At 42.6% G+C, this 25,329-nt stretch overlaps 1 protein-coding gene across 2 annotated transcripts in view; it reads right to left on the bottom strand.

The window, feature by feature from the left end:
* Positions 1-25,329, bottom strand: part of NCKAP1 (NCK associated protein 1) — a 104,070-nt gene that overhangs the window by 34,416 nt on the left and 44,325 nt on the right. For both annotated transcript variants that reach the window (XM_077272578.1, XM_077272577.1), the window contains 8 exons: positions 23,060-23,108; positions 19,871-20,027; positions 18,495-18,551; positions 16,226-16,322; positions 13,216-13,322; positions 10,629-10,761; positions 6,975-7,056; positions 5,545-5,603 (listed from right to left, as the gene is read on the bottom strand). In XM_077272578.1, coding sequence (XP_077128693.1) covers positions 5,545-5,603; positions 6,975-7,056; positions 10,629-10,761; positions 13,216-13,322; positions 16,226-16,322; positions 18,495-18,551; positions 19,871-20,027; positions 23,060-23,108 — 741 coding nt within the window. The remainder of the gene's footprint in view (positions 1-5,544; positions 5,604-6,974; positions 7,057-10,628; positions 10,762-13,215; positions 13,323-16,225; positions 16,323-18,494; positions 18,552-19,870; positions 20,028-23,059; positions 23,109-25,329) is intronic.

Raw genomic sequence — 25,329 nt, 5'->3', positions numbered from 1 at the left:
AGTTTTGCCCGAGCTGGAAGATTGAGAGTTAAGCGCTATCTGTGTTTGTCCCCTGCTGTGTGGTTTGGGTGAGTCCTGCAATTTATTTAAAAGGGAACCTGTCACCAGGTTTGGCCGCTATGAGATACAGACTCCACCTTTCAGGCCTCATATACAGTGTTTTACAAGACCTACAAGAGAAGAAAAAGACCTTACCCTGACGAGGGTAAAGTACTGCAGTGCGCATGCGCTGGGCCTCTCTGACCTTTCCCGACGCCTGCGCACGGCAGTACTTTGCTATGCCCTCAACAGGGCAGAGAAGTACGCCTGCACAGGAGCGCGATGCCGAGGAAACAGAGTGTGTGACATAGGGACACATCTTCCACACAAAGTAAGAAGGAGGACGGCTTCACAAGTAGATGGGAGGCGCCAGACCAGGACCTGCGACACCCCTCGGTCCGGACCACCCCACCCCGCAAGTGAGTATAATAAGAGCGCTTTTTCTTCTCTTTCAGATTGGGTTGGGGGCAGGTATAGAGCATTATAGAATGCGGTTTATCAGGCCTGAAAGGTAATGGCCGTATCTCATATCGGCCAAACCTGGTGACAGGTTCACTTTAAGCTCCTGAAATCCTCCGGTCCACTACCAGTTATAACTAGGGTAGCTTCATTTAACTGGTATGCGCTTGTGTTTCCACTGGACATTTGCGGTTTTGACCTTGGCTCATTTTTCACTACTGTCGTGTCTTAGAATTTTATACTTGCACTGACCTCCTGGTTCTAACCTAGCCATGGACAATTCTGTCTTCCAGCCTGCACCACCGTCCACCAGCCGACTCTGTGGCCCCACTCAAGATCCCTTTACAAATTCACCCATTTTTCATAAAAAAAAAAATTGCTTTGCTCATATGTTTATGACCCTATTAACTATGGCCCGACGCCCCATATCAATAAGTCTACCTGATCTACCTCCGCTGTGGGTCTCTCCAGATTTTCTGCGCACCGGCCAACAGCACACAGTATAAAAGCCTTAGGGTTCGTATTCTGGAGGATTATCGTGCCATTGTTGAAAGGATAAAGCTCAGATTTTGTGATACTTTTTTTTTTTTCTTTTAAAGCAGCTTAAAGAGAAGTTTGGCAGACACTTCTGATGAAAATTCCTCTGCTCTAAGTTCCTCTGTATTTCATTTTGAGCTGCTATGAATCTGTTAAAACGCTCTGCCTGGATTTCCATGACTCAAAGTGGGATGTTAGGGTTTGTCAGCACATCTTTTGAAGCATGGTTTCACCATTATCTCAATACAAAGACAAAATGCCCAGATAGCTTGACTTTAAAGTGGTTTCTTTTTTTTTCCTTTTTCTTCCTCCTTGAAAGGCGACTGAGAAAAGGGCAGACTGTTTTTGTAGAAACCATTCTGCATTTTGATGCACAGCCTCCTGGCTCCTAGGCCAAAAATAATACAAGCGGAAGGCATTCTGCAATCATCAAAGCGTTCTCAGGTCAGACGAGACAAAGTGCTATTCAGCTACTGTTGCACAGATGTTTGTGCGCTTCTTAAATTCACTCTTCAGCCAACACATCGTTGGCTCCAAATCTGACGGTCACTTTAATGTCTTACTTGTAAAACAATGTCTGACATTATAAAAAATGTGATTCTTTGTTCAGACGTTGAAGTGTGTCAAATCGAGGTCTATAATTTACTTTTATTTGCCATAACTTGAATTAAAAAGGGGCATCGTTACATCGCTATGTGGCCATCAAAAGGGGCATCGTTACATCGCTATGTGGCCATCAAAAGGGGCATCGTTACATCGCTATGTGGCCATCAAGTTTTCTTTTTTTTTTTTTAAAGAGGGCTTTGAGAATAAATGTGTTGAATAGCAATATCAAGTGTGAAGGGATATTTTATCTTAACAATGAGCCTTTTTTGCCCCCAGGATAAAGAGAAGGGAAAAAAAAAAAACATACGACCTATTTACATGACAGCGCTTGTCACCCGTGTGCAGTTTTTTTTCTACAGATCGGACACTGAAACATTATGGGGCTATTCACCAAAAAGGCGACCATGTGCTTTCCGTGAAGGAGTTTGGGAGACCTCAAACCAAATTGTTGGCATACAATATAAAAAAAACACACAAAAAACAAACAAACAAACAAACCACACACAAACATGCCACATGGACCAAAAACTAATGAAAAATGGATCCAGCCCACTGTTTAAATACAGTTTTGGTGTTTTTTTTGCTAGATGTAATAGTGTTACGACCCATGGTTCCTGTGTCCCCCAATGAAGCGATAGAGAAATAAAGTCTAATTCATACATCAATACACATACTGAACGGACCTAAAAAGAGCAAAAGCAGCGGCAACATATTCGATAAATGATACTGATTTTAGGACTAGTGCAAACTAATCATCTGCACTTTATTTTGATGCAGTAATCTTTTTGCCATGTTGAAAATTGAATATGGAAAAAATAAAAGACAAAACTTCCAATTATTCTTCTTAATCCTGTGGGGCCTCTACGGATTTTGATTAAAAAAAAAAAAAAAAAGTATAAAACAATTCCCAGGCTTATAATACTGAAGACGTACTGTTAGGATAATTCATCAATATCTGATGGATGGGGGTCCGACACCCCACCCGACACCTCCACCAATCAGCTGTTTGTAGGCTACAGTGAACAGAGTCAGGATAGCACAGGTCCATTCACTGTGAAGTTAGGGAGTACTCATGTACAGCACCATGGAATCAATGGTGCTATATAAATAAAGAATACTGTCAGAAAGTGCAGCTCAGCTCCTGTTTAAATACAGTTTTCATCAGACTGTAGACAAAAATCACTGAATAGTTGGTGTGTCGGACCCCCACCGATCGGGAACTCATGAGGGTTTTTTTCTTTCTAAGAATAGATTATGGGGTCCGACACCCTCAAGACCAGGTGTTTCCAGCTGTAGTTTGATGGAAGCAGTATCAAATGGAATAAGATCAGAGCAGCACTTGTCTGGCAACGGCAAATAACTTCAGATTGAACAGAGCTGCGATGTTCAGACCAGGACTCTGTAGTCGGTAAGCCAAACCTCAGACTCCTCAATCTCCCTGACTCTGATTCCACAGCACTGGTCACTACTGAGCATGTACATAAAGTGCAGAACAGATTCATGTCCGCTATGGCTCCACAGCACTGGTCACTACTGAGCATGTACATAAAGTGCAGCACAGATTCATCTCCACAAGGACTCCATAGCACTGATCACTACTGAGCATGTACATAAAGTGCAGCACAGATTCATCTCCACAACGACTCCGCAGCACTGATCACTACTGAGCATGTACATAAAGTGCAGCACAGATTCATCTCCACAACGACTCCGCAGCACTGATCACTACTGAGCATGTACATAAAGTGCAGCACAGATTCATCTTCACTACGACTCCACAGCACTGATCACTACTGAGCATGTACATAAAGTGCAGCACAGATCCATCTCCACTACAACTCCACAGCACTGATCACTACTGAGCATGTGCATAAAGTGCAGCACGGATTCATCTCCACAACGACTCCGCAGCACTGATCACTACTGAGCATGTACATAAAGTGCAGCACAGATCCATCTCCACTACAACTCCACAGCACTGATCACTACTGAGCATGTACATAAAGTGCAGCACGGATTCATCTCCACAACGACTCCGCAGCACTGATCACTACTGAGCATGTACATAAAGTGCAGCACAGATTCATCTTCACTACGACTCCACAGCACTGATCACTACTGAGCATGTACATAAAGTGCAGCACAGATCCATCTCCACTACAACTCCACAGCACTGATCACTACTGAGCATGTGCATAAAGTGCAGCACGGATTCATCTCCACAACGACTCCGCAGCACTGATCACTACTGAGCATGTACATAAAGTGCAGCACGGATTCATCTCCACAACGACTCTGCAGCACTGGTCACTACTGAGCATGTACATAAATTGCAGCACAGATTCATCTCAAATAAAAGCCCAGTTCCTTAGGTCAGGAACAGAACATTTATAGGACATTTCATAACGTTCCTAAATTATGAAAACATTTACAGCACATTCATCATTGTACTACTGTACCCAATTTATTCTATATTTTAGGAGTCGGTCCTTTTTTTCTACTGACAGACTCCACAGCCCACTTTTAAATATGACACCTTTAAACTACAAAGTACAAGCTTGAGTACAGTGATAATGCCTTAAAAAGGACATTTTCAGATGAGCATTAAAAAACAATAAAAATCCTGCAAGATCTTTTCTATCCAATATATTTATAAGCTCTTGTTATCCTGTATTTGGCTTATAATCATTAGATCATTAGCTTTGCAGTGTTTTACCTTAACTTGGTTAAATTCTAAATTGAATGATCACATTACATTTATCCTTTGCATTTGGCATTTATGTCCAATGTAGTAACCCGACACATTCCCAACACATACCATACACTGGCGTGTGATGCCCACAGACCCCAATTGTTGCAACAGACAAAATGTTGCTTTAGACTATACGTCTAGCAATGTAAAGATCTTGCCCTAAATTACCTGATTGAAAAACTAGAAAAAAAAACTAATTTTTCTTAAAAAAAGAAAAGAAAAATCTTTACACTAATAATAGAAATTTTTATTTGCAAAACAACATTAAAAAATCTGATTAATTGCTCAATAAACATTACCAAGCACATTGTCGGATGGTACGTTATACACAATTTATGGGAAAGTGGTTTCCTGTGCCACAAATCATTTAGAGCCGGCTCAGAAGGGCAATTGATGGCGGCTCTGCAGAACAGTCCCCTGCTGTTACGCTTCTAATCTAAATGAACCGTGCCCTTTCCAGCGAAGCATTAATCTGACTAATACATTAGCCAGAATAGAGACATTAAATATTGCCCACAATGTCAACCTGAGCCTGTTCCACATGCTAAATACTTTGGCTTAAAACTCCTTTTCAATATAACATGCCATTGCAAGAAATCGGATTTGTCAAAAAGTACCTGCTTACCAATAGTGGGTTTTGCTGCATTGTTGCAGCTGTTTTTTAATGTGATTTTGCTGTGTTTATGGTGCGGAATATATGCGTCATTTGTCTATACTACGTGTTTAATAAAGTTAATTTTATTCACTAAAAAAAGCATGGTTGTGGTCTTTACAGTGTTTTTGCACTTTCTCATTGCTTTCTACGGTGAAGAAATGCTGCTGAAAGTGACAAGCTGCAGATTTAAGAAAAATAGCAGCAGTTTTCCAATTCAGTAAGGGAAAGGGGATGAAAAATAAAAACGTGTGAGTGAGATGTGTTATTACACACTTTGATGCAAAATCAGGGTACAAACCTGCAACAAGCAAGTATGGTTCTCCCAACCTACTGCATACACTGCATTGTTTGAGGATCGGTGAGGTCTCAGCAGCCAAACCCACTGCAAGAATAGATTTACTATTTCTACTGTCAGCAGGTGATTAATGCGGATAGTACAATCCCACAGAAGCTAGAAAGCCACGTATGTGGTCACTGAAAAAACAACGTGAATTACCTGTAATCTGAACCAATCCAGTCTCATCCCTCTGAAGTCAAAAACCTCTCCATCTTCAACTAGAGACAAAAATATATTAAAAGCATCAAACTCAATCCACATACAAGGATATGATGATAGTGAGTGAACGTGCAGAGGAAAAGGTTTACACTTCTAGAAAAGATGAAGCACCCCATCATACACATCTACAGCATATGGGCAGGGGCTGCAGGGGAAGGTGTGCACTCATGGAGTCAGACTGCCTGGGCACCAAATGTGGGCACAGCGGCATAGTCTGATGGGCCCCGCTGCAAGATCTCGCCTGGGCCCACATACATATAACATATTCATACAAGTATACAAATAAATACAGATACATACATGCATATATTTTCCTCCATCGTGGAATACATGTCCCTCAATGACCCCCATCCTGGTATATATATATCCTGTAGACTGTGAGCCCTCGCGGGCAGGGTCCTCCCTCCTTCTGTACTTGTGTGTGCCTTGTATTGCTCTTGTTTATTGTACTTGTCTATGTATGCCCCTTTTTTCACATGTAAAGCGCCATGGAATAAATGACGTTATATAAATGTATAATAAAAATAATAATAATATATCCCCCATCCTGGTATATATCGCCCTTATTGTGGTCCTCATCCTGGTACATATTTCCGCCATCCTGGCCTCATCCTGGTATATATTATCCCCCATCTGTGTATATATTATCCCCAATCCTGGTATATATATCCCCCACCCTGGCCTCATCCTGGTATATATTATCCCCAATCCTGGTATATATATCCCCCACCCTGGCCTCATCCTGGTATATATTATCCCCCATCTGTGTATATATTATCCCCAATCCTGGTATATATATCCCCCACCCTGGCCTCATCCTGGTATATATTATCCCCAATCCTGGTATATATATCCCCCACCCTGGCCTCATCCTGGTATATATTATCCCCCATCTGTGTATATATTATCCCCAATCCTGGTATATATATCCCCCACCCTGGCCTCATCCTGGTATACGTTCCCTTTTCCGCTGTTATTTTATAATGCATAGAAAAAAAATAAAAATGTATACTCCCCTTTCCTCTCTCCCCCCCACTGCGCGGCGAAGCCAGCGACTGATTAGAGCGTACAAGTGACGGGAGCGCATGGTGTCACTTGTATGCGCCCAGCCACGCGCATGTGGATGCCAGCTGCTGGCCTCTGATTGGCTGGCAGCATGTACCTGAACAGTTCTGTGCGCCACAAAACACTTCAGCTGAATGTGCGTCCACATATTTTGTCCTGTGCCCTTCACATTGAATGCTACCTATATAATACTTATGTATCTACGCATTTTAGTGATTTTCTTGCTGTTCATATTTGGTGTCTATGTATGAACAACCTATTTTTTGTATATACATTTATGACAGCTCTCATGACTATTATCTTACCTTGTTTCACATTTAGGGATGTCATCGTGTTTACAAAGGAGGACATGATGATGGATTCATCCTCAGGACACACAGAGAGATTCTACAGCAAGAAGAACACACACGTCAGACTAAGCGCAGCGACAACAAGCTTCTAAAGTGTCTCCAACCTGGACATTACTAGCTGCGGAGGCCGCGCTCACCGCAATAAGGGTGCAAGTCAGTGTGTAGAGATTAGCTTGTGGAAGAGCGCCATCCAGTGGCCAAACGCAAAAATCATTCTATTTCCTTGAGACCCAGACACTGGTGTGCACGACTGACTCATTACTGCCACCTGGAGGGGGCTACCATGTAACGCAATGTCGAAGCCATTAAAGAGCCTGGAAACATGAATTTTGGAGCAGATTACGGCACCACATGATCCAGATGTATAATTATTACACTGTCTGAAATTATTTTTTAAAATAGAATAAAAAAAATCTATTGTCAATACTATATATATGTATATATATATATACACACACACACATATATATATATATATATATATATATATATATATATACATATATACACATATATATATATATATATATATATATATATATATACACAGGTCCTTCTCAAAAAATTAGCATATAGTGTTAAATTTCATTATTTACCATAATGTAATGATTACAATTAAACTTTCATATATTATAGATTCATTATCCACCAACTGAAATTTGTCAGGTCTTTTATTGTTTTAATACTGATGATTTTGGCATACAACTCCTGATAACCCAAAAAACCTGTCTCAATAAATTAGCATATCAAGAAAAGGTTCTCTAAACGACCTATTACCCCAATCTTCTGAATCAACTAATTAACTCTAAACACATGCAAAAGATACCTGAGGCTTTTAAAAACTCCTTGCCTGGTTCATTACTCAAAACCCCCATCATGGGTAAGACTAGCGACCTGACAGATGTCAAGAAGGCCATCATTGACACCCTCAAGCAAGAGGGTAAGACCCAGAAAGAAATTTCTCAACAAATAGGCTGTTCCCAGAGTGCTGTATCAAGGCACCTCAATGGTAAGTCTGTTGGAAGGAAACAATGTGGCAGAAAACGCTGTACAACGAGAAGAGGTGACCGGAACCTGAGGAAGCAGTGGAGAAGGACCGATCCCAGACCTTGGGGAACCTGAGGAAGCAGTGGACTGAGTCTGGTGTGGAAACATCCAGAGCCACCGTGCACAGGCGTGTGCAGGAAATGGGCTACAGGTGCCGCATTCCCCAGGTAAAGCCACTTTTGAACCATAAACAGCGGCAGAAGCGCCTGACCTGGGCTACAGAGAAGCAGCACTGGACTGTTGCTAAGTGGTCCCAAGTACTTTTTTCTGATGAAAGCAAATTTTGCATGTCATTCGGAAATCAAGGTGCCAGAGTCTGGAGGAAGACTGGGGAGAAGGAAATGCCAAAATGCCTGAAGTCCAGTGTCAAGTACCCAGTCAGTGATGGTGTGGGGTGCCATGTCAGCTGCTGGTGTTGGTCCACTGTGTTTCATCAAGGGCAGGGTCAATGCAGCTAGCTATCAGGAGATTTTGGAGCACTTCATGCTTCCTGGCACCTGCTCACAGTGCCAAAACCACTGGTAAATGGTTTACTGACCATGGTATTACTGTGCTCAATTGGCCTGCCAACTCTCCTGACCTGAACCCCATAGAGAATCTGTGGGATATTGTGAAGAGAAAGTTGAGAGACGCAAGACCCAACACTCTGGATGAGCTTAAGGCCGCTATTGAAGCATCCTGGGCCTCCATAACATCTCAGCAGTGTCACAGGCTGATTGCCTCCATGCCACGCCGCATTGAAGCAGTCATTTCTGCCAAAGGATTCCCGACCAAGTATTGAGTGCATAACTGAACATTATAATTTGATGGGTTTTTTGTTTGTTATTAAAAAACACTTTTATTTGATTGGACGGTTGAAATATGCTAATTTATTGAGACAGGTTTTTTGGGTTATCAGGAGTTGTAGGCCAAAATCATCAGTATTAAAACAATAAAAGACCTGACAAATTTCAGTTGGTGGATAATGAATCTATAATATATGAAAGTTTAATTGTAATCATTACATTATGGTAAATAATGAAATTTAACACTATATGCTAATTTTTTGAGAAGGACCTGTATATATATATATACACAACGCCAACAAACAAAAGGGTTGAAGTCTGATATTATCACTTCAAGGGAAAGTAAAACTGATTCTCAATTCGTAGAATACATAAAATAAAATCTGAAGAAAACTGCAATAAAATAATTAAACAGTTCTGCGTATCGAGCTCCGGCATAAAACGGAGGCTTTCCAGGGTAAGGGTATGTGCACACGGTAACTTTTTGATGTCAGCACAGCCCACCAAGTTTCCCATGCAAGGCTGCTTCAGCATAATGCCAGCGGTCGATTTCCTGAAGCAGCTATGCCGGCGTTTTTTGCGGCCACCAGACGCTTATACTGTGACGAATGAGCATGTCCCTTCTTTTACCCACTTCAGGGGTGCCGAATCCAGAAAGGGGCTATATAAGACGGCTCGCTAGCAAAGCAATGTCGTTTTGACATTGCTGTGCATTATGGTCATGTTATGCTTCCCTTTTGCTCTGCTTCTTCGGGTGGAGTTGCTCTGATGAAGACATTATGCACGTACCCCTAGGTTAAGTTTTTGATGCTGCGCATTTTCACTTCTTACAGACCACAAAGTCAACTTTTTGCGATTTCCTTGTAGCCTAACCATGGAGGCGTGGAACCAGCAAAACGGTGGGAGATTTTTTTAAATCGAGACTATTCACAAAGTCACACTGCATTTTACCTTATTTGATTTTGTAAAGCAATTAAATTCTGAAATAAAAAAATGTTAGCAAAGAAAAACTGTCAAGACGCAGATAGGCTGTGTGCTGGCAGGATTCATCTTTTGTGGGAGTTTTCTGGTGTCAAAATGTTAAAAATGTATGTGCAACATTTGCTACTTTTGCGCCACTCTAGAAATGTTTGCAGAAAAGTGTGCATGGGGTAACTATCTACACAGGCAGATTTAGGAGCCGAGACACTTTTTTTCCGAAAACATCAAAAAAAAAAAAAATCACTAATCTCTCTTACAGTAAGGGGATGGAAAGAGAAAATTGGCCTTCGACAAAAGTGTGATATCTAAAGATGGACAAAACTTGTGCAGGACTTTGATAAACTTGGCTCAAGATAAAGATCACATGGTCACAAAAAAAAAAAAAAATGGTTCATGAGAAATTCCCCCTAATGTCTTTTCACCCAATGACCAGCATTTGTAAGTATTCTTCTATGTTATTAATGATTTTTATGTTTTACAATTCACAGTTTCTTAAAGGGAATACGTTATCAGATTAAGATGTTCATCTGGTCAGGTGGCTCTTATGAAGATAAATCAATCTATACCTTTAAAAAAAAAACAAAAAAAAAAACTGCAGCTTCATAATGATTAAAAAACAACAACACTTTTTTCAAAATGTAAATAAGGCATTAAGAGCTTTGGGCGTGATGGAGCACTTCCCAAGCCTCTGCCTTCCAAGCTCAAGTCCCTGCCTAGCGTCTGGAGATTTCCTGGCTTACAACTACTGTACATCATTTACCGGAAGAAATGGCGGCCATTATTTAGGGTCTCTTACCTGTACCAGCTCATTCAGGACCACTGCATCAAATCCAGACAGGTACTGCACATAATACCGCTGCATCACTGGCCCATACTTCCTGACATGTGCTCGCAGCTCTTCCATATAAAAGATGAGCTCAGCTATGTGCCTGCATGAATAAGAGTTTAATATGGAGATTGGCACAGGTTAATGTGATACGTGATCAATCACTTATTTATAGATCAATACCTTCATAAAAGAGGATATGACTGAGAGGTTCCTGTAATTTCCCTTAATAAGGTTGTCCAGGTAGAGTAAGTTATCATCTACACTGTGAACAGGTGATAACGTTCTGATTAGCGGGTATCAGACTGCTGGGACCAGCACTAATTTGTAGAACAGGGAATCTGTATTCCCGTTACAAAATGGAGTAATAGGTCGGACGCCAGAAAGCTGCTCCAGTGATTCCCTGGAAAAAGCCGAGTGCAATGCTCAACAGCCCCATAGGGTACGAATGGAGCGCACCGCCACTCCATACTAGAGGGGATTAAAGTTCCCTGTTCTGCCGATCAGTGCGGGTCCCAGTGGTTGGACAACACCAATCAACATGTCATCACCTATCCAGTGGATTGGTGCTAAAGAGATTCTCCAGTAAAAAAAAAGAAATAAGGATCAGCTCCTCACTTTATCTTACTATATGTGACCATATGAAAATGTGATCTACATATAACCCATGAAGTACGTACACTACACAGCCAAAATATTAAAACAATATTGTGTAGGTGCCCCAAGAGTCCCCACAACAGCTCCGACCCATCAAGGGTAGGGCGCCATGATGACTATGAATGTGCCCTCTGGCATCGGTCGACAAGACCTAGCAGGAGATCTTTAAGATCCTCTAAGGTAGAATCTCCATGAAGTTGATGTCTTCCACCACATCCAGAGGGTCAAATAGATTGGGATTAATCAGTCATGGGTTCTCTGGCCAGTGTGAGGCTGCCCATACCATACAGAAGGAGCAGTGGTCTCCTGCAGGCTCGGACACCTTCCCATCATGGGTAGTTTTACAGTTTTCAGCAATTTGTGCCATTGTAACTCTTCCCTGGAATGGGAACAGACAAGCTAGCCTTCACTCCTTCGTTACATCAATGTCACCTATCACTTGTTCACCGCTGGTTCTTCCTTAGGACACTTTTGATAGATACTAACCCCTACATATTGGCTTGGACTTTTGGAGAGGCTCTAAGGACGTCATCTAGCTATGAAAATGTGGCCCTTGTCCAAGCTGTTCAGATCCGAAGTGTCTGTTCACACTACGTCTTTTTCCATAGCTATTGTGAAATAATGTGTATAAAAAAGGTGACCTGACCATTCTTCTAACATTTTCTTACTATGTAGATGCTCAATTCTTTACAACAGAAGTCAACGGAAAGGCAAAAAAGACGTCTGGAAGACACTTAGGTGAATTTTTGATTTATACGTGTTTTTGCCATTAAAAAAAGAAGTCTGGAAAACTACATAAAAACACAAACCAAAAAAACAAACAAAAAACACATGCCTAAGAAACCTTAGTGGAAAAAAGGTCAAAGCAAAGGCGACATGACCAAAATGCTAGACTTTTCAGGTTTACAAATCTTCAGAGAAAAGGGGCGATTCCTGAAGAGTCTTCTGCTTTAGAACAGAAGTTTTTGACTACTGGACAAAAGCTGCAGTGTGAACATATCCTAAATCATCACCTTCAAGAACGGACTTTTAGCTTGCTGCTTAATATAATTAGCCTAGAGATGAGACATTTTTGCAGGACCCTGGTGCACAGACCACCATGATGGGAGCCCTGTGAGTGGTCTCTTATTTTCCAGAATTCTCTGCGCCTCTTTAGATATTTCAGCCGGGTCTAATGAGACATTATATACTAATTCTAGGCCCGGCCTAATAATACGCCGTACTGGCAGTAACAACCAGCAGAGCCTTCGGGGATGCCAGGAAGTTGGAAGAGGCTCGCAGGTCTCCGTGTGGCCGTGGTACTGTGCTCCTGAGAATAGATTCGCTCATCTCCTCTTGCACCGCTTGATATGGGTGAACACGAGGTTTTACTAAAATGGATTTTTCTATGAGAAGCATCAAAACATTGAGATTGGCTTTATGGCCTGATGACTGGGTCTCCAACGGATATGCTGGAGCGAAAGGGTACAGGTGTTAAATCACTGCCCCAGTCCCAGCGTCCGAAGCAGCACTACTCCCTACCAAGTGCTGTGTAGGGTCTCCATCCTTGTGACTGTGTGTATCCCCCTATCAATCAGACATGGACGTCATATCAAGTGGGTATACCATCTCTCTCTTTAGTGATATACCCCTGTATTGGGGACTCCGGAAGCCCCCCAACCGCTCTCCCTCCTTACTATCATACTCGGTTCTAAGGAATATTTTTCTTCTTATCACGTGGAAAAGAAAAGACATGTCCATTTCATTACCAGTAAAGCTATTTCACTTTTCTTTCAGTCACTTAAGCTGCGATTGATTTTTCCTAACAATGAGTTTCCACACCAGTCCGAAAAACAAATCCCCGTTCCGCTTTATTGTGTATGCGGCCACATGCGGACTGGAAAACATAAAAGTGACTCACTTATCCATAAAATCGTCTGCCACCTTCTTTGGAATATTATCTGCATGTCGAAGCAGCCAAATGATTTCATCTCGTGCAAATGACAAAGCCATAAATACAAAAAGAGCCTGCAGAAAAAGAAAGAGGATGCATTAGGTTACATTACAGCCGGCGAGATCACTCCGTCAGTACTGGAGAATTTATTGCAGAAGAAATAGAGCAGGAACAAGGGAATTTTTTACCATTTACAAAATATTTACTCTTGAAATAAAAACACAATTAAATGTACCTTTCCCTTTACAAACCTTCCGACTTTATATGCATGGGGTCAAAGTGCCAGGATGGGAAGCCCACCCTCTGCCAAAGCAATGCACCCATCCTAATAACTTTTATTTGCCTTACAGTATATACATATATATATATATATATATATATATATATATATATATATATATATATATATATATATATTATATATATATATATATATACACACACACACACACACATACATACACACAAGACTGTATTCTATGCTACAGATCTAGCGGTTCTCTGAATGCTGAGCTCTGTATAACCCCACCCAAAACACTGGCAGATTTCCACATACACTCAGTGGTGGGGGCGGAGTTGGACTACTAGTCCTCTAGTTATAAGCTCCTGCTGAAAAACAAAACAAAACAAAAAAATTTTTTTTGTAAAAACTGCCACGAGCAGCCAAGTGAGCGAAACACTGCAGGAATCAAGGTCTCTACCCTACATTATGATGTTCTGAGATAAGGTAGAGAAACCTGCTGACAGATTCCCTTTAATGCTTTACATGTGACTTCCCATTGTAAATGAGGCTGGCACGTCTGCAACCTGACCAGGCCACAGATACTTCTTGGCTCAGCTCTGCTGTCTTCAGACTTTCTACTCTGGTTGCTCAGGCTATACTCTGTTAGCAGAAATACTAGACGGCGACTGATACCACAGTTTATTTGCATTGCTCCGATTGTACATACAAGCAACAGGTCACCAGGACTAGAAAAATGTACTGTACTAGTCGCCACTTAAAAAATATGGTCACCGTGTTTTAGCATATCCAGTGCTATCTGGATGAAAACATTCCGGCAATCAGTTTTAATTCTAAATTTTCTATCATTTTCCTTTTGCAGATTCCATGTATTACAGCACACTGCAAGCAGCTCGATGCCATTCAGTTTCAATAGACAGCTCCTTAAAGGGTTCGTTTCTAGGCCTGATCTCTTCTCTACTAAATGCTAATCATGGTTCAAATAAAAAAAAAAAAATTGAAAGGGAATCTGTCACCCCCAGGACGTATGTAGCCTACTACTATGGGCATACAGGTGATAAAATTGTTAAAATACGGTAGTTTTACCTGTATGCCTCATAGCTGCGGTCTTGTTGCTGAGAAATAAACTTTTAAATCTCTTATGTGAATTTTTTAACATAAGAAGAACACAGAAGAAAAATGAAGCCAATGCCAAAAGAAAAGAGGAAAAGATACACATAATCGCGCGAGTGCAAGGCACAGGATTCCGGTGCTACAGCTGCACGTCACTGCTACGTGCATGCGAGGGGGTAGTGCGGAAATTAACACCGGAGGCAGAGTTTTCTTCCAGGCACCGCACACCCCGGAGCCTGGAAGAACTAATTAACATAAAAGATTAAAAGTCTATTTCTCAGCAACAAGACCTCAGCTATGAGGCATACAGGTGGGACCATTTAAGCAATTCTTTCTCCTGTATGCCCATAATAATAACTTAAAAGCATCCAGGGGGTGACAGGTTCCCTTTAAAGGATCATGCGCTGCAGCCTGATCACATCTACAATGTGTATTTAATTCTTTTATTTGATGGTATACATAAATTCATTAAAAAAAAAAAAAATTCAGTCTCAAAACGGTGCCGGCCTCGCCTGTGCACTGGCAGCTAACTGATAGCCGATAGATGCTACTGGGTAGGCATCGCCATCTTGCTTGAGAAAAAAAAAAAAAAAGATGGCGCCGGCCGTGTCTGCGAAGTAGCATCTATCGGCGATCTTGGAGGAGGCCATTTTTTCTTCTCTAGCAAGATGGCGCAGCCGCAGCTATCGGATCGCCGATAGCTTCTACTGCACACACGGCGCCATTTTGAGACAGATTTTTAAAAATGAATTCATGCATTCCATCGAGTAAAAAAAAATTAAATACACACTACAGATGCGATCAGTATAATGCGCAAAACAAGAAAAAAGAAAGAAATCTATCCGCACTGACAGGTGGTAATTGCTGAGAACTCCAATCCACTGCTGTGTGTCAATCTATGCAGCCAGAGCTTGAGAACGGGGTGCACCTCTTGTGAAACATAGTCCATATGATAAATAGTAAAAGGAATCGAGGGCACTCACCGTCTGACGTGTGATTCAGTCCTTTATTGTGGCATAAAATAGTATTGGCAGGTCTTACAGGGAAATGCGGGTGTCGGGAGACGACGGGAGACCTGTAGAAGCGCACACGCGCGAAACGGTCCGTCGTCTCCCGACACCCGCATTTCCCTGTAAGACCTGCCAATACTATTTTATGCCACAATAAAGGACTGAATCACACGTCAGACGGTGAGTGCCCTCGATTCCTTTTACTATTTACAGATGCGATCAGGCCGGTGATTTTTAATCAGTATAACGGCGTCGACCTGAAACTGTATGTAAGATACTGTGCACAATCCTGCTGACAGGTTCCCTTAAAGCTTAAATCCCCATTGACAATGGAGACAAGGAGCCAGTTTTCAAGAGGAGACTGAAAGGAAATGAGCAGCTTGCAGAGTATTATAATATATGCCTGCTACACAACAAAAACAGCAGTAATCACCAATAGCAGAAAAGTTTAATTCCACATAAAACATATCCGCTTAATAAAATAAAATGCAAAGGTGTCCATAACCTTTAAGGGCAACATGGCCAGTTTTATTGTACAAGCCCCAGTTGGGCTATGCTACTTAGTCAGATTCACTATGAGAAGCCATATAGTTTACAAGCTTATTTCACGTACCTTTGGCCCCAATAAACCAGGCTGGTCGGAAAGGACAGTGGCCAGTTCCTTGAGTGCAGACCTTAAGAATTTGCGCCTTTCTCGGTGTGTTGCACCGCTAAATAAGAAGCAAAGCATCACGATAATAAACATTTATAAGTGGACATTATGACATTTCACATATACATTAGTCAAACAGTGAGACATTTTTATTTGACCTGTGGCTACTTGACCTTGTAGTATATTTTATGAAGATTTGTAAGGCATCCGACATTTTCTTACTGAATAAACAGCTTGAAAAGTGTCACTTTCTCCCGATAACATGACACGGATGTAATGGGGAGTGGATCACAGTAAGCAAATCAGCAGTTATTATCTTCCAATGGCTCCAGCTAATGAAAAAAAGCCGTTAGGAATTAATAAAAATAAGCGCTGCCAGGTATCACCAAGTCGCCATTGCTGACAGAAGCTTTTCTTGAGCATCTTTTTTCTCAAAAAAACATAGTCTGCTATTCCTCCTAGAAATTTACTGGCGTTACCAGTTGGGGGTCATCTCTACAGAATCTGAAATTACCCCAATAAATGCAGACGCTATCAGATTGAATGAATACACCCCTGTTACAGGGAAAATAGTTTTTAATTTATTTAGAAATATTCAGGAGGAATAGCACATGAAGGGTACAAAACTATTATGAGAAAAAATGTGTCTGAAGTGGAATGTATTTTATCTGAGAGCAGCATAATGTTGGGGCAGAGAGCCTGATTCCAGGGATGTGTCACTTAAGGTACCGTCACACTAAGCGACGCTGCAGCGATAGCGACAGCAATGCCGATCGCTGCAGCGTCGCTGTGTGGTCGCTGGAGAGCTGTCACACAGACCGCTCTCCAGCGACCAGCGATGCCGAGGTCCCCGGGTAACCAGGGTAAACATCGGGTTGCTAAGCGCAGGGCCGCGCTTAGTAACCCGATGTTTACCCTGGTTACCAGCGTAAAAGTTAAAAAAACAAACAGTACATGCTCACCTGCGCGTCCCCCAGCCTCTGCATCCTGACGCTGACTGAGCTCCGGCCCTAACAGCAGAGCGGTGACGTCACCGCTGTTGCTTTCACTTTCAGTTTAGGGCCGGCGCTTAGTGTCAGGAAGCAGAGGCTGGGGGACGCGCAGGTGAGTATGTACTGTTTGTTTTTTTAACTTTTACGCTGGTAACCAGGGTAAACATCGGGTTACTAAGCGCGGCCCTGCGCTTAGTAACCCGATGTTTACCCTGGTTACCAGTGTAAAATATCGCTGGTATCGTCGCTTTTGCTGTCAAACACGGCGATACACGGCGACCTAGCGACCAAATAATGTGCAGACCTTCTAGCAGCGACCAGCAATTTCACAGCGGGATCCAGATCGCTGCTGCGTGTCAAATACAGCGATATCGCCATCCAGGTCGCTGCAACGTCACGGATTGCTGGCGATATCGCCTAGTGTGACGGTACCTTTACTAGGCTGTGTGCTGTAGTTTCAATGCAATCAGTGTTTTATCAGCTGGAGATTAGCACTGTAGGACTAGGTGTCCTGTGCCAGACAGTCCAGCTAAACTGTGTAACCCCGCCCCCACCACTAATTGGCAGCTTGTTGATAGCGTACACAGGAAGCTGCCAATCAGGTGTGTGGGCGGGGTTACAGAACTCCGCATTCTGAGCACTGTTACATGTTCAGCAGAGAAAACAGTGATTCATCACAACTGCAGCAAGCAGCCCAGTAAGGCTGCTTTCACACTAGCGTCGTGCCGACGCAACGACGCTAGCGTTGAAAGCGCCGCACAACGGGGACAGCGGATGCAGTTTTTCAACGCATCCGCTGCCCCATTGTAAGGTCCGGGGAGGAGGGGGCGGAGTTCCGGCCGCACATGTGCGGTCGGAAATGGCGGACGCGTCGCACAAAAAAACGTTACATGTAGCGTTTTTTTGTGCCGACGGTCCGCCAAAGCACGACGCATCCGTCGCACGACGGATACAACGTGTGGCCATCCGTCGCTAATGCAAGTCTATGGAGAAAAAACGCATCCTGCAAGCACTTTTGCAGGATGAGTTTTTCCTCCAAAACGACGCATTGCGATGGAGGCCAAACGACGGTAGTGTGAAAGTAGCCTACGTGACCCATCACTGGAATCAGGCTCTCTGTCTATAGATCTGGCTACTCTCAGATGGGGCAGCAAAAACCTTCTGACAAATGCCCATTAGAAGAGCTGGTTTACAGAATAGCAGAGCTGAGTGACTTTTTCATAGTAACCAATACTTACGCATGAGATATTGCAGCCTCCTTGCATTCTCTGATGTCATTAATTCTCTTATTGTACCTAAGAGGTGGAAACACAAATATGTTAATAGAATTCTTGAAACCCCCTTGAAAAAATATAAACACTCATTAAAAGGGAATTTGTCAGTAAGGTCAACCCCTTCTCAACCCGCATATATGGACTTGTCGGTCTTAGGAGCAAAGACGGGCTGCACGGTGGCTCAGTGGTTAGAGTGTTGCTTTGCAGCACATTCCACCAAGGACAACATCTGCACAGAGTTTGTATGTTCTCCCCATGTTTGTGTGGGTTTCCTCCGGGGTCTCCAGTTTCCTCCCACATTCCAAAGACATACTGATAGGGAATTTACATTGTGAGCCCCAATGGGGACAGTGATGATTATGTAAAGCGCTACTGAATATGATGGTGCTATACAAGCAAAGCTTAATAAAGGTATCGATGGACTTAAATTTCAATGTGTCCCGAGAAATCATATGAAAATAATGTGTTAGTTGCGCTTTGTCACGCTCAGAGCATTTACCAAGCCACTGCCATCCCAGGTTTCCTTGCCCAGCTTGATTGATAGCTCCCCATCTGTGTGACCTAAGGCAAGGAAACCAGACAATGAAGAGGCTGGCGATGGGTGAGGAAACAAGGTCAGGAGGCAAAGGCTCAGGAAGTGCTCTGACACTCCCAGAGCACTTAAGGCTTAAATTTGTATTCAAATTATAAAGCTATTTACTTTTGGATGCAGCAACAGATAGAAGACATAAATGCATTCCAATTCTAGGTGATTTGGAGTTGATCTTACTGACAGATTATTTTAAAGGACAACAAAATCTATTCCTGTAGATTTTCTAAACATAAAATAATTTATGGGAAAAAAACAAAACAAAGTAAAACAGTAAATTCAGCTGTACACGAAGAAGCTGCTGCCAAGTACTGCAGACAAATTGGATTCAGCCAAAACTAAACTGTTCTTCACCTCCTTCCCTAGCACAGCTTGGGAGAATATCAGATCATCAGGACTAGTGACAAGCGAACGGGCTGGGATTAAGTGTTATCTGAGCATGCTCCGGTGCTAACTGAGTGACTTCGGAGTGCTGGAATAATGTGTTCGAGTTCCCGCGGCTGTTTGACAGCTAACAAACAGGTAATCCCTGCATGTGTTGTGGCTATTGAGCAGCCACGAGACATGAAGCTGTGGGGACTCAAACATATTATTCCAGCACGCTGCAGACTTTGTTAGCACCCGAGCATGCTTAGATAACACCTTATCTCAGCATGTTCGCTCATCACCAATCAGGATCTAATATTTGCCCGCACATGATATTGGTGAAGTGTGTTTAGGGTGAAGCAAATCTCTTAAGTCGTGGACATACCCTCTGATGTTGACAAAAAGGTCTTCGGCTGCCTTATGGATATGGAAAACTTCATCTCGGTAAAGTGACAGACAAGAGCTGCTCTGCAGGGCGAGCTTCCACAGATTCAGTGCCGTCGCATCTGTATTCAGTATTCCATGGCACAGTATAAAGCCAACTGAGGGAGTCAAAAAAGAAAAAAAGTGCAAAAAAAAAAACAAAAAAACAAAACACAATGAAAATGAACTTATTAGTTACTATTGCAGTATAATCCACTTAACTCTTTCATGACAGAGGGTACCTTAGGCTCTGTCACCCAGAGTCACATTGCACTTTTATGCTATGCTAAATTCTAGAGGTGAAATTTTCATGCTACGTTTACTCAAAGAATATTATTTACCCCAGAAATTCATCCTCTGATTTTCTTCTGCTTATCAATGTGAGATGTGGACATATTTTTTTTTAAATGAATGACGTTAATATACCATGCAGAACACCAGATTTTAGTTGTAAAAGGATTTCCCTCTCTTTAGACACGGCCTCTACGCATGGATACAAATCCTCCAGGAACAGGGCGCTCTAGGTGAGGAGCGAATGCCGAAAGGTTGGGGCAGCACATGCTAAAATTCATGGACGGGGTACTCCTTTTATTTCAGAGGTAACGTACATTGTGTGACAGCAATGTATTAAAGGGTAATCCGGCATTCACACATACAGACATCTGTAGACGTGACGTCACCAGCACCGCTCACATCACAATGTGGAAGTGAGTGAAGCCGGACTACCCCTTTAAGGCCTAAGCGCCTGATGATGCCATCCTCATCATATATAACCGAGCATTAAAAGGAAATGTTACCAGGTTTTTGCCACCTAATCTGTAAACAGCATTATATAATGGCAGAGACTCTGATTCCAGTGATGTGTCACTTATTGGGCCACTTGCAGTAGTTTATTATAAATTCACAGTTTTAATCAGCAGGAAATTATCACTAGAGGACTAGTAAACCTGAAGCTATGAAGTTCTCCATATTCATCAGCTCTGTATAACCTCATTCCCACCGCTGATTTGCAGCTTTCTGCCTATGCACAGTGTACAGAAAGCTGTGGCGTGGGTGTGGTCATACAGGACTCCGCATTCAGAGAACGAATACCGTAGATCTGCAGCAGATAAAAAGGATTTTTTTTTTCAAAACTGCAGCAAACAGACAAGTTAGTGATACATTGCTGAAATCAGGGTCTCTGTCCCTACATTATGCTGCTCTCAAATGAGATAATAAAAACCTGGTGACAGATTCCCTTTAAATCAGTGTACTGGTGATGTGTATATTCTGTGCGTGTCTAATATACAGATCACCTCTTCTCTACATGTACATAAGGCCTTTATGGACATCACGGGGGTCCTGACCACTTAAGGAAAGAAGCAGTGCTTCTGCATTCGGGACCATCGTGTATAATAAAAGAACTGTGTTAGTATTTTTTTTTGTGACCATTTCAGTTCCCTATCACAGTGCAGGATCAGGACATCAATGTGAGAGCACAATTCTGCTGATCACAGTGAAAGCAAGAGACCACAGGGCCTTTACAGATCACATGCAGAAACAGGGATTTTTGTGTACTCACCGTAAAATCATTTTCTCCGAGCCAGTCATTGGGGGACACGGACCATGCTGTGTCCTCCAATGAGGCGAAGGAGAAATGGATATCATTCCATTAGCCCATTCATTTACATAGTCCTCAATATCTTATAATGCAGCACTTGTCACATACGGCTGATGCCAAATTAAAGCAGGACAGTGCAGAACGAGGACAGGTCCATTCTACTGTTCACCAAACAGCCACAATCATTTTGTTATGCTGTTTGGATTAAGAATAGTGATGAGCGAACGTGGTTGGATAAGGTGTTATCTGAGCATGCTCTGGTGCTAACCGAGTGACTTCGGTGTGCTCTAATAAGATGTTCCGGTCCCCTCGGCTGTATATCCCACAGCTGTTCAACAGCCACAACACATGAAGATTACCTATTTGTTAGACAATCCCTGCATGTACTGCGACTGTTGAACAGCCATAGAGACTCAAACATATTTTTCAAGGGCACCGAAGACACTTGTTAGCACCCGAGCATGCTCAGATAACACCTTATCCAGCCACTTTTGCTTATCACTAGTTAAGAACATTAGGACACAATTATGTATCTGCTGTATACATGAAGGGAGTGTTATCCAGCCCCTTTAAGCAATGAATAAGGAGGTTCAATCTTCAGGATCTCCCCGCTCCTCTGCCTCCTGACTTGCCTGGGGGCAGTGTGCTCCTGATGAGTGTGAGCTCGGACTAGCAGCATGTTAGAACAGCGCGCGCTCTGATGCTGCTGGAGGAGGCCGCTCTGCTTCTGCAGCACTGGAGGAGCGCAGCGGGACCCAGTAATCTGACCAGCTTCAGAGCAGCGCTTGCAAGATGTACTGCAAACAGCTGCTCGCTCCTTGCCTAGGAAACCAGCCATTTATAAGGTGGCGGGTAGTCTTGGCAACCGGCACTAAACTATAGGATTTACAATTTTTCAAAATTGTTTTTTTTTTTTTACAAGAACTTAGCAATTGTATCCACTTTTGCACAGGAGAAAACCCCATTTACTAGACATCAGGTATATATGCACATAAAGGTCATCCATAAGTCATAAGAAGGGATATCCTCTGTCTTGAAAATAGTGGCTCTACCAGCCCAAAAGGCTTACTTCTTTTGGCTAATAATGGAGCACACACCAGTCCTCATACTTTGCTGCAGAAGAATATGAACACAGATTCACCATGCATGAAACTTTTCTATATGACTGGAAAATGGGTCAGCATGGTGGCTGAGTGGTTAGCACTGCAGCATTGCAGCTCTGGAGTCCTGGGTTCAAATCCTATCAAGGACAACATCTGCAAGAAGTTTCTTTGTTCTCCCCGTGTTTGGGTGGGTTTCCTCTGGGTTCTCCCGTTTCCGCCCACATTCCAAAGACATAATGGTAGGGAATTTAGATTGTGAGCCCCAACGGGGACAGTGATGATAATGTGTGCAACCTGTAAAGCTCTGCGGAATATGTTAGCGCTATATAAAAATAAAGATTATTATTATATTATTAAAATGTTGGATGTAGAAAGCCAGTTGGCATATAAAATACATTACAGAGCAGATTCATAATCAAGAAACCGCAAGAAAAAGTTATTTACTTACAAATTATCCATTTTTCCATTGCATCGAGTGAAAGATATTCACAGGGCATCTGCAAGGAGAAGAAACTAATTATAATAGAAGTATATGAGGGCCAACTAAAACAGTTTTCTCCATTAAAAGGGGTTGTCCGCTATTTGGACAACCCCTTCTCAATACGTACGTTTGCCCCCCAGAGAAATAATAACACTTGTACTCCCCTGTGGTGCCAGCACTGATTCTCCGAGTGATCGCTTGACATTTGTTACGTCATGCGATCCGTGGGGTCAATCTGCAGGATGCGAGAGCAAAAGTTCTCACTTCTTCTGGATGTGCGTGATTTGTCTGAAGGCGGGTAAAGAGAAGAAGCAGCTGAAGGGCCACAGGGATTACGTGACGTAATAATCACAAGCGATTACCGGGTCAGTGATGACACCACTGGAGTGGCGCTAGAAGTGAGTCTAATCAGTATTATTTTACGGGGGGAAGCAAACACACAGATTGAGAAGAGGTTGTCCAAGTAGTGGACAACCCCTTCAATCTATTTTCACTTGTGCAGTCAAGTAAGTTGTCACTTCATAGTAAAGTGACATAATTTCTAAGATCTATAGAAATATATTGAAGGTTGGAGATGTGTCACATAATTATTTATATCCAGGACTGCATGTATATATCAAGTAGGCACCCTTTATGTCCAGAGAAATGATCTGCCAGAGGAAGAGGCTATGGAAAATTCACTAAAAGTGATCAAAGGAGGCCTGGTCACCTTAGGTGTAATAATGTCAGAAATTAGATTACTATACAAAGTATATAATTGATGGAAGTGATGACTCTCTGAAAAGATTATTCCTAAAATAACAATATAGCCATTTCCCAACTATGGGATAGGGAATAACTTGTTGATTTCTTGGGGTTAGATTGCTCGGACCACCAGAGATCTCAACACCGGTGCTCTGGCAGCCCTTCTAAAATGGATCAGAGTTGCGCATGTTTGACCACTGACCCATTCACTGGTTTGTTCTCAAGATGGCTCGGAGGCCCAGATAGTGGATAATTTGTTATTTTGGGGTTAAAAAGCCTCTGCGAACTGAAGAAAACAGCTACATAGTTAATGCGGTTGAAATAAGAAGACATGTCCTAGTTTAACCGAGAGATGGTAAAGGGAAGGGGTACAGGTACAACCATAATGCATGACCCAGTCTGGCCTAAACCTAATCTTGCCCTCCTGATCCCAACTGTAGATCTGCTGGATCAAACTTTCAGAAGACAACTTTAAACAATTAAGAGTACATCCCCACGGTCAGTATTCGCTGCCGATTGGACGCTACATACATCCGCAGCGTCCAGATGTTACAGCATAGTGCATTGTATTTCAAGAAATCTCATGCCCACTATGCGTGCACCGGCACCCGCGTCCTCCCTTAGACGGACATGTGGCGCGTCTATCCAGACTGCAGCATGTCTATTTATCTTGCGGGAGAGATCAAAGCATCCAAACTTTTTTTTTCTACAGAGGGGGTACAGTATTTTCTTTATTTCACCACTGGAGTGGTGCTACTAATCTAAGTTCCTTGCTCCTAGTATAATACTCACCAGCTGCCATCTTCAGCTCTTCCTGGCATTGCTCCGGTCCCGCACCTGCCATATTGTGACAGCAAGTTCTGCCTCATGGGAAGTCAGAGGTAATGGACACAAGCTCTCAGTGTAAGTCTATGAGAACAGTGTTCTTGTCTTGTTCTGGCTGTCATAGACTTACACTGAGTAGTGACTTCCGGATCATGCAGCAAATCACGACCGGCAGAAGACCAACCAGTGCGCCGCGGCTGGTAAGTGTAAGACTAGGGGCCGGGAACTTCGATTAGTTGCCCCACTCTAGCGCTGCAATAAAAAAAAATATGCTGGAGTGGTGCTTTAATTTTATTTTAGTTTCTCCCCATAACCAAGACCCTCCATGTGTCAGCAGTTGTGTGTCTCTTCTTTGTACCTTTTTTTCCGAACTCCAGAATAACCTTTCTCTGAACTGGTGCCCAGAACTCAACTGTAAAGTAGTAGCATTGTGTCCCTGTCCTGAGCTCATACTTCTTTTAATAAATGGCCTTAGAAGCCCAAGACTGACATGGATGATGTTATTTAGTCTATGATGTCCATGTACACCGAGATCCTTCTCTTCAAGTGACTCTCCTAGCCTTACTCCACCTAGACTATATGGTGCTCAACTTTACATTCCTCCATACTGAACCCTATCAGCCATGTGGATGCCCAAATAGACTGTCCAAGTCAGCCATGTTGGCGCC

Source organism: Ranitomeya variabilis, chromosome 7, assembly GCF_051348905.1.
Source record: "Ranitomeya variabilis isolate aRanVar5 chromosome 7, aRanVar5.hap1, whole genome shotgun sequence".
Taxonomy (NCBI): domain Eukaryota; kingdom Metazoa; phylum Chordata; class Amphibia; order Anura; family Dendrobatidae; genus Ranitomeya; species Ranitomeya variabilis.
The sequence above is the reverse complement of the archived record's forward strand: the minus strand, read 5'-3'. Positions and strand labels throughout refer to the sequence as shown.